We start from the raw sequence: 10635 nt of genomic DNA on the forward strand, positions 1-10635 counted from the left end.
AAAAAAAAAAAAAAGAGTCCACAGAAAAACTGTAACTAATAAATGAATTCAGCAAAGTAGCAGGATACAAAAGCAACACCAAAAAAGTCAGTTGTTTCCACAAACTAACAATAAACAATCTCAGAAGGAAAGTACAAAAACAACTCCCGTTTACAATAACATTAAAAAGAATATGATACTTAAGAATTAACCCCCCAAACAGGTGAAATAACCATACTATAAAAATTACAAAACATAGTTGAAAAAAAGTAAAGAAGACCAATGGGGAAGCATCCTGTGTCCTTGAATCAGAAGAGTTGATTTGGACACACGTCCACGCCACCCAAAGCGACCCCCAGATGCAATGAGATCCCCACCAAAAGTGTAATGCCATGTTCTGCAGAAACAGAAAAACCCATCTAGAAATGCAATCTCAGTGGACCCCAAATAGCCAATCGACCTTAAAGAAAAATACCTCTAGGGCGGTGCCTATGGCTCAAAGGAGTAGGACGCCAGCTCCATACACCAGAGGTGGCAGGTTCAAACCTGGCCCTGGCCAAAAACTGCAAAAAAAAGAAAGAAAAGAAAAATAGCTCTAAAGGATTCCACTTCCTGATTTCAAAGCTCACTATAAAGCTACAATAATCAGAACTGAGGCACCAGCGTAAAGGCTGACACCAGACCACAGGAATGGCCCAGAGAGCCCAGAAGCAAACACTCACCCACGCAGTCAGGGAATCTGTGCTGAGCCTGTCAAGACATTTCAGTGATGAAAGGACAGTCTTTTCAACAAGTGGTTCTGGGAAAACTGGATGTCTACACACAACAGATATCATTCAACCCTTACCCAAAACCACATACAAAGCTCAAAACGGAGCAAGACCAGAGAATGTAAGTAAAGAATTGGAAACTGTTTTTAAAATGGCAAGGCTAGAAATGAAAAGTACAGTAGATGAAATTTTAAAATGCACACTATGAACATAACAGGTAAGATGAAAGGGAATCAGTGAACTTAAAGGTACAGCAATAGAATTTACCCAAGATGAAGAAAAAGAAGATAAATAATTACAAATTAAAAGTATGAAACTTATGAGAAAATGTCAGTGTAACGTATACACTTCGTACGTAATATGAAACGCAAGAGAAGAGGTATGGAGCCATAAAAATATTTTAAAGAGATAATGATAAAATTTCTCAAATTTGGTTTTAAAATAAACAAACAACAACAACAAAAGAAAAAGCCCAACTTACTGATCTGAGAAACTCAGAAAACCCCTGCAAAATAAAGAGAAAGAAAACCACATAAGGGCGCATAATATTTAAATTGTTAAAAACCAAAAGAAAAAGGTCAGGCACAGTGGCTCACGCCTGTAATCCCAATACTCTGGGAGGCCAAGGCAGGTGGATTACCTGAGTTCACAGGTTCGAGACCAGCCTAAGCCAGACTGAGACTCCATCTCTAAAACTAGCCAGGCATTGTGGTGGGCACCTGTAGTCCTAGCTACTCAGGAGGCTGAGGCAAGAGGATTGCTTGAGCTCAAGAGTTTGAGGATGCTGTGAGCTGTGACACTTCGGCACTCTTCTCAGGGCTACAGAATGAGAGTCTCAAAAAATTAAAAAATTAAATTAAATTAATAATAAATAAATAAAGCTAAAAGACAAATATCCTCAGCTTAGAATTCCATATATACAGTAAAAATTGTTCAAAACTAGCATTGAAACGACAACATGGTCAGAAAATCAAAAACCGAGAGAATCCCTGGCCAGCAGACACACACTCCATAGCGGGGGTGGATGGGTGGGGTGAAACCAGGTGGGCGCTGACATGGGATGGCAAAGAAGCAGGAAAGGGTGAAGACTCTTCCTCTTTCTTCTCTAATTGACTTGTAAGATAATTGGCTGCGTTTTTTTTCTTGAGACATCACAGCTCACAGCAACCTCAGACTCTTGGGCTCAATTGATTCTCTTGCCTCAGCCACCCAAGTAGCTGGGACTACAGGCACCAGCCACAACGCCCAGCTACTTTTAGAGACAGTATCTCACTCTGGCTCAGGCTGGAATTGGTTGCATTTAAATGATCGATTCAACAGATCATTTTAAAACTCAGTAACTGGCTCGGCGCCAGTGGCTCAAGCGGCTAAGGCACTTAGCCTGAGCTGGTGGGTTAGAGTCCAGCCCAGGCTGCCCAACAACAATGATGGCTGCAACCAAAAAAGAAAAATAGCCAGCAGTTGTGGCGGGCACCTGTAGTCCCAGCCACTTGGTAGGCTGAGGCAGGAGAATCGCTTGAGCCCAGAAGTTAGAGGTTGCTGTGAACTGCGATGCCATGGCACTCTACCAGGGCAACAGCTTGAGGCTCTGTCTCAAAAACAAACAAACAAAAAAAAAACTCAGTAACTAAGTCACATACAATTCCTACTGTGGGAAGAATTTTCTGAGTGGAGGTTGAATTTTATCAACTGCTTTTTCTGTATCTACTGAGATGATTGTGTGGGTTTTTCTCTTTACTCTGTTGACATGGAGAATTGTATAAGTTTATTTTTGAACACTGAACCAACCTTGTATTCCTGAGATAAATCCAAAATGGTCATGAACTTGAATGTCTTTTACATGTTTTTGTATTTGACTTGCTAATGTTTTGTTGAGAAATTTTGCATCTGTTTTCATAAGAAACATTAGCCTATGGTATCTTTTTTTTTTTTTCCGGAACATCAGCAGTTGCCAGTCCGGTTACACAGAGGTGGGTATACCCGTCATTGTCACTCAAGCACCCATCGTCACTCTCTGACCTGCCCTCCACAATAAGAAACAGGTAAGGACTATCCTACCCAACAAGCTATAGTATTTTTTCATGTTTTTGTCCAATTTTGATATCAAGATTATGCTGGCTTTATACACAGCTGTCTCTAGAGAGGCCATCAATCAAGCCATCTCCCTGTCTGCTATTCTCAAGGCCCCAGCTTTTGTTTCATGGATGCTTCTTCTCTTTTCTACTTTATTGGTCTTTGCTGGTATTTTAAATATTTCACTTATTTTGCTTATTTTGAGTTTAATTTATTTTTTTTTTACCCAAAGTGAAAATGTAGGTGATTTATTTCAGGGCTTTCTTCTTTGCAAATGTAAACATTTAATGATGTAATTGTATCCCTCAAGCACTACTTAGCTGAGTTCCACATATTTTGACATGTCTTTTCATTTGTGTTTCATTTAAAATATTTCCTTATTTCTCTAATGACTTCTTTGAAACATGGATTATTTAGAAATACGTTGGTTAGTTTCCAAATATGCAGGGGATTTCCAGCAATCCTTTTGTTGTTAATGTCTAATTTAACTTCATCATCCCCAGAGAACACACACAGCATTATTTCAAGTCCCTCAAAGGTATATGGGTTGATTTTACGGTGCCGAGTAGAGTCTGTTTGAATGCTCCGTTTGTACTTGAGAAGGAGTATTCTTTCATATCGGTATTGTTGGGAGGCGTGTTCTATAAATATCAACGCGGCCGGAGTGACTGAGAGTATTGTCCAGGCCTTCTGTGTCCTTGTGATTTTCTGTCTACCTGCTCTTTGAAGCTCGAGTCCAGTGACATGTGCTTCATCAGTTTCTCCTTTCCATTCTCAGATTTTTGCCACATGAGTTTTAAAATTTTGTTAGTAGGTGCTTATGCGCTTACATTCCTTAAGTTTTCTTGATGAATTAAGCCCTTTATCATGATGCGATACTCCTCTTTATTCCTGGTAATATTTCTTGATCTGAAATGCACTCTTTTGATATGAATATAACCATTCCAGCTTTATTTTTATTTTTTTTTTTTTTAAATATGGAATGCTTCACGAATTTGCGTGTCATCCTTGCGCAGGGGCCATGCTAATCTTCTCTGTATCGTTCCAATTTTAGTATATGTGCTGCCGAAGCGAGCACTCCAGCTTTATTTTGATCACCATTTCTATGGTATATTTTCTATGTGCTTACTTTTAACCTACTTATGGTTTTAAATTTAATGTGAGTGTTCTGGCAAACAGAATATAGCTGAAATGTGCTTATTCATCCAATTTGAAACCTCTGTCTTTCCATTTTGGTGTTTAGACATTTTGCATTTAATGTACGTGTTGACATACTTAAATGTAAAACACCACCTCACTAGTTGTAGTCTATTTGTCGCATCTGTTCTTTTTCTCTGTTCCTTCCTCATGCCCCTCTCTGTGGCTTAATGTTCTTACTCCATCTCACCTCTCCTTTTAGTTTACATCTTCTGAAACTCAGTCGGCCTAGAGTTTACAACACACACTTTTAGTACAACTCAATATACCTCCAGATAATATTACACCACCTCGTCTGTGAGTGTCAGGGCTTGGAGGCAGGTGCTTCTACCCCCCAATTCTTGGTGTTATCTTGTCATAGTTTCCTTTTACTTATGGTAGGAATCTCACAATGTATCGTCACTAGACAAGCAATTGTTTTGCAATAACTTTTATATTTATCTTCTTTAAAAAATAATTTGTGAAAACCTTCTTTCCTGTGTGTAGACCTAAATTTCTCCCCTGGCACTCGGGGAGGAAGGTTTTCCCATGCTTGCTGCTCTTGGGTCCGGGGAAGGCAGACTCTGCTTTGCATCTGTGGAGGGTTCCCTGTGTGACAGGGTCCTCATCCTCTCTAACATAATAATGCTTTGTGGCATCGTGTGGGCTCTGGAGCCCAGGCCTGTTTCCCATGCATCTTTCAGAATAGAGGATTTTTTTGTTTCTACTCCGCCCCATCCACGGTGCAGTCCTTAGGAGGTGGCTGAGGGGACAGCACCCTCAGCTCCCCCACCCCACCCAGGAACCTCCACTCTAGCTCAGCCATTGGGAAGAGCTCTCTGAGGAGGGCTGCTGTCCTTACATTAGTCAGCCTGCACTCTCAGGAAAAGCACTTCACATACATGTGACGATACACAGGACAGACAGGGTACCCAGGAAGGCAGATTTATTTGGCTCACATGGGCTTCAGTTATCTGCTGCAGTGAGTGAAGGACCCTGACCAGGACACCCCTAAGGGGTCCTCAGGCTCAGACTATGTCATTCTGCTACCTTTACCCAGACAATCTGAGGGTCCTCGAGCACACATTCGATGTACTCCATGCAGAAACTAGGGGCCCACCAAGCACTCATGCTAGGTGGGGAAGAGCAGTGGACCCATCTGCCCTGGGAGCGGCTGGTTTAGACACTCATGGTCAGCAGCAGGAAGGGGCATTGCAGGGGCCAGGGCTGCAGAGGAGGGTGGGGCAAGAGGGCTGACAGTACCAGGAGGGTTGGCAGGAGGGGGCCACACACACAGAAGGCCTGCAGCTCACGGGCACACACAGAGCAGGTTTGCAGACAGCTGGCTTACAGCTCACGGGCACACACGTGGAGGACTGGCAGGAGGGGACAGCACACACAGAGGACTGGCAGGAGGGGACAATGCACACAGAGGACTGGCAGGAGGTAACTGCATACATGGAGGGCCTATAGCTCACAGACAGGCAGCAGGCCAGCTGGCAGGGGCTGTTCACACAGCAGGCCAGCTGGTAGCTCAAGGAGCAGCTGGGCTGCACATGGTGGTGTGTGGCTGGGTTGCTGTTGGAGAGGAGGGTGCTGGCGGAGGGAGCTCCATCGCTGGGCAGACTTTATATCCAGGTGCTGGCGTCGGGTAACACAGAAGCACAGTTGTTAACTTCCTTGTGGTGTTTCCACCAAGGTCCCCCAACATCTCGTCTCCTCACATGAATGTCCCTGCGTTCCACTTTGAGGAAAATTTCTTCTACAGACAGGATGATCTGCTGGGACCCCGTGCGGGCTCCGTGTTGAGTGACTGTGCACAGCTCCACTGCCTCCAGTCCAGATGCCAAGTCCTGCTCTTTCTTTTCATTGTTGTGGTGTCAGTGAACACCAAGGCCATAATGTGTTTTGGGGTGTAATTTGCAGAGGAAAACTTTAAGGCACAGGTTAGCAAACAGTATGGTCCTGGCCCACTGCCTGTTTTTGTAATTAAAGCTCTTTTGGATCCAATGTGCCCATTTTATATGTATTATCTGTGGCTCCTTTTGTGTTATGGTGGCAGCGTTATGGAGTTAGGAACAAGAGTCTGACTTGGAAATTTTATAAGAACCACTCTCTGGCCTTTATGGAATGTTATCCAACACCTACCATAGCATAATCCATGTGAAAATTTACTTGTTCATGCCAGAAATACACAGGGTGCCAACAAACATAGACATATTTTAAGAAAGAAAAAACTGTATCAAATTTGTAATACTCAGGTCACTTTTGGCTTCTGTCACTACAAGAAGGCTCAATGTGACTTGCATTCAACTTTTTTAGTAGGAGGACAGAATTTAACTTTGTTACCCTTGGTAGAGTGCCATGGCATCATAGTTCACAGCAACCTCAAACTCTTGGGCTTAAGTGATTCTCTTGCCTCTGCCTCCCACGTAGCTGGGACTACAGGTGCCAACCACAACACTGGGCTATTTGGGGGTTGTTGTTGCAGTTGTCATTGTTGTTTTAACTGGCCCTGGCCAGGTTTGAACCCACCAGCCTCAGTGTATGTGGCCAGGGCCCTACCCCCTGAGCTACAGGTGCCACCCCAGCTATTTTTTTTTTTTTAAGAGAGGAGGTCTCACTCTGACTCAGGGTGATATAAAACCTGTGAGCTCAGGCAAGCCACCTGCCTTGGCCTCCGAGAGTGCTAGGATTACAGGCCTTAGCCACCACACCTGCCCTGTGTTTAAGTTTTATTCTCAGTTTATGTTGAGTATTTCAACTTTAATATAGTTTTTTCCTTTTGTAAAATGTGGGTACATTGTTTGGCACCTTCTGTATATACTACAGAAGGGTGCTAACAGTAGGGAGGTCCTCAGTTCAAGGGCTCTCCAGCAGTGGACGATGAATAATGAAGTGGATGAACAAATGAATGCATGAAATAATTCCAGAGAAGGCTGAGTCCTGGCAAGCAAAATGCAGAGTAATGGGGATGCTGGTGGGTGGCCCAGGGACCTCTGTGAGGAGACAGGACAAGTTGGCCTCCAGAAAAGGTGTTTGCACAAACCAGGCAGAGTTTGTGCAAGGGGTGAGGATGCTGCTGTGGAAACCGGTATGTTCTAGGGAGGCAGGAAAGCACACACCCTGGGAGCTGGGCTGCAGGTCCATGTGGACAGGCTGGAGCACGTGGCGCCAAGGACCAGGCATCACAATGCCACGGGGGACCTGGGGGTGGGGGTCAGGAGGCACATGTGGGGAAACACAGAGTCAGTGAGCTGGAAGACACATCAATAGAAATGGTCTGATCTCAGGAATCGGAGAAACAGTTCAGACAATGAAAAGAACATGTAAGACAATACCACATGGTCTCGTGCAGAAGTAATTTCAACCTCAGGAGAGAAGAGAATGAGACTGAAGCATAAATAAGTTTTGAGGAAAAAACAGGCACCTCCCCCAATTTGATATTCAAAGGTACCAATTTCACATCCAAGAATCTCAGAAAACTGCAGCATGATAAATATAAAGAAAACCATATCTAAACAAAATCTTTTTTTTTTTTTTTTTTTTTTTGAGACAGAGTCTCACTTTGCTTTCCTTTGTAGAGTGCCTTGGCATCATAACTCACAGCAACTTCAAACTCTTGGACTCAAGTGATCCTCTTGCCTCAGCCTCCCAAGTAGCTGGGACTACAGGCGCCCGCCACAACGCCTGGCTATTTTTTGGTTGCAGCCGTCATTGTTGTTTGGCGGGTCCGGGCTGGGGATTCGAACCCACCACCCTAGGTGTACGTGGCTGGAACAAAATCTTTAAAGTGATTAAGACCACATATAGTCTCAGTGCCTGTGGCTCAAGTGGCTAAGGTATAAGCAACATACACCAAGCTAGCAGGTTCGAATCCAGCCCAGGCTCACCAAACAACGACGGCTGCAACCAAAAAATAGCCAGGCATTGTGGCGGGCGCCTATGGTCCCAGCTACTTGGGAGGCGGAGGCAGGAGACTCGCTTGAGCCCAGGAGTTGGAGGTTGCTGTGAGCTGTAATGCCATGGCACTCTACCCAGGGGGACAGCTTGAGGCTCTGTCTCAAAAAAAAAAACACAGAAACACAAAATCTGCCAGGCTGAGGGATGCAGCAGGGGACACTAACCCATAGGAAGGGCAAGCCCAGGGGTGGTAAAGCAGCAGTACATGGCAAAGGCCCCTTCTCACTCCTCTGCAATGGCTGGTAAGGCAACTAACCTTTTAAAATGTATTACTTGGCAACTAGATCATATATGAGCATGTGGCCCCACGTGGCTGCCCCAAATTCTCTTTGTTGTTAACTATGATTTGCTCTGTGCCCAGTGCCAAAGGAGCTTCCTGGTATGGGGCTGAGCTTATGGACCTGCCTGGCTTGTCCCTGGGGTCTGAGGGGTCACTCCCAGCACACGGCTGTAGTTGGTTCTGGGTTTGTTAGCTTTTTAAGTTCTGACCATGGATTTAGTCTTTGAGACTCAGCATGGTCTTCAGCCTTGGAGGGGATTTCCTTCATGTGGGGTCTAATGTACCCCAGGGCTGCTTGGGGGAAGTGCCCTTTGCCACCCCCAACAGTCACAGAAAGACCCACAAAGATGGGAAGGTAGCTCTAAGGGCTGCCTGAGCTGAAGGGACCAGTCCTTCCCTGGAGCTGGCCCATCCTCCCATGGCAGCACTGGGAATAACACACTGTCTCATCCTTAAAGAACAGAGAGCTGGGATTGGAGGAGGAGCACTTCCCCCTCTCCTGCCTGCTACTTCCTTTCCACTAACCTGAGTTTGCAGGAGTGAGGCAGATCAGGCTACTACACGGAAAGAGGAACCAGGCCTGGACAGCCCAGGCCCTCCCTCCACAGTCTCCTCCCGGGCTCCCCCTGAAAAGCCACCTGTCTACAGGTGGGCAGCACTGAGGGTGATGGGAGGAAGCTGCTGTGGCCACACAGCTAAGCCATGTCCTCCAAACCCCACGTGGCCGATACTTTCATTCATATACCTGTCCTCTTGTCTGTCCCAACTGACTACAGACTTCAGGATGCATCATTTGTTGAACCCTTGATCCCCAATACAATTGGGTAAAGATCATCAATTCCAGAGGTCAACCGAGTACTCCAAACTGCTGCTTCTCCACTTGCAGCTGCTCAAACATTCACACATCACAGAGACCTTCTACAACTTTCTCCCTGAACCTGTGTATATCTGCCACAAAGTGAGACCTGAAGCATGTGGTTCTTCTGGTAAGAATAACTATCTCGGCTAGGTGCCTATAGCTCAACTGGCTAAGGCGCCAGCCACGTACACCTAAGGTGGCGGGTTCGAATCCAGCCCGGACCCGCCAAACAACAATGATGGCTGCAACCAAAAAAAATAGCCGGGCATTGTGGCGGGCGCCTGTGGTCCCACCGGCACTCTTCCCAGGGGGACAGCTTGAGGCTCTGTCTCAAAAAAAAAAGAATAACTATCTCACAAATGGAGCCCCAGCAGCCTGGTTCTCTGGTTGGGAAGACCATGCTGACAGGTGAGCTTCTCTGCCTAAATGGGCCCCTGTGTGGTGAGGATGACTGTGCTTCTAGGGGCAGCAGAAGGGACTGATGACAGGGGGACCATGAAAATCCACAAGATTGGCCCCCTGACCTTGCCAACAGCACTTCACCTGCTGACCAAGCCACCATGTCTAGAAAACACGGGGTCTGCTAGTCATAGGAGCCTCCTGCTGAAAGAACTTCTTGATCTGAGTCACTTCAACCGGAAACTCCAGAAAGATCTACAAGAGAGGGCAGAGGAGGAAGGACTAACAACCACCAGGAAGAAGATACCAGGTGGCTTGTGCAGGGATGCTTCAGCCTGCATGTGACGTCCCCCTGGGAAGCAGCCTCAAGACCAGTCCTGCCCCTACCCGGCTACATGCTACCATGTGCCACATGAACTACAGCATGAGCTGCCCCTCAGGCTCTCGTACCCAGCTCCCTGCACTGTGTCCTCACTGCCTGCCACCCACCCCAAGACTGCAGGACCTCCTACTGCCCCCCAGCCCCAGCCCCTTCTGTGGCTCTGCTGTGCCAGCCCACATGTGATGTGTCCTCTTTCTGCCAGGTGACTTCTGTGTGCACATGACCTGCCAGTTCCCAAGTGCGTGCCCAGGGACTTCGAGCCTTCATGTGCGTGGCCCCCTCCTACCTGGCCCTGGTCTGCAGATCCTATCACTCACTCATGGCACCCTCACCGGCTGCTGACTAACTGTCTGGACAACCAATTCTCTGCCTCTGTTCACAAAGAGCCTTTCTTTTTCTCCGTTTCTCAGAATTCCTCCAGCATAGCTCATTCCTGAATCAGTGACAAGTCCACACCCCATGGTGACTGGAATTATCCCCCAGCACCTTATGCAGGAAAGCTTTGTTACCTATAAAATATAAAGCTCTCTGCCCCTCCATTCTGAGTCTCTTTAGTTATTTTCCCTGAAGCTATTTGTCATTGTTGTCATTGCTATCTTGACCAAGGTGGCACTGCCATGGAAGTCCTGGACTTGGTGCTACTGAATGGACACAGACACCCAAGGGGCAGCCTCCAGAGCTCTGCCTGCTGGGACAGAGAGAGCCAAGGGGCAGCCTCCAGAGCTCTGCCTGCTGGGACAGAGAGAGCCAAGGG

The 10635-nt window shown here is 46.3% G+C and overlaps 1 protein-coding gene and 1 non-coding gene across 2 annotated transcripts in view; both read right to left on the minus strand.

The window, feature by feature from the left end:
• Positions 1-3793: 3793 nt before the first annotated feature.
• Positions 3794-3900, minus strand: LOC111727892. The gene has a single exon (XR_002775327.1). It is a non-coding gene; the product is annotated as a U6 spliceosomal RNA (small nuclear RNA).
• Positions 3901-5191: 1291 nt separating this feature from the next.
• Positions 5192-10635, minus strand: part of LOC105887821 (keratin-associated protein 12-1-like) — a 9722-nt gene continuing 4278 nt past the window's right edge. The window contains exon 2 of the mRNA XM_012810278.1: positions 5192-5576. Within this exon, the coding sequence (XP_012665732.1) occupies positions 5192-5576 (385 nt within the window). The remainder of the gene's footprint in view (positions 5577-10635) is intronic.

The sequence above is a fragment of the Otolemur garnettii genome, unplaced genomic scaffold (assembly GCF_000181295.1).
Source record: "Otolemur garnettii isolate 467f Iridium unplaced genomic scaffold, OtoGar3 scaffold00128, whole genome shotgun sequence".
NCBI lineage: Eukaryota > Metazoa > Chordata > Mammalia > Primates > Galagidae > Otolemur > Otolemur garnettii.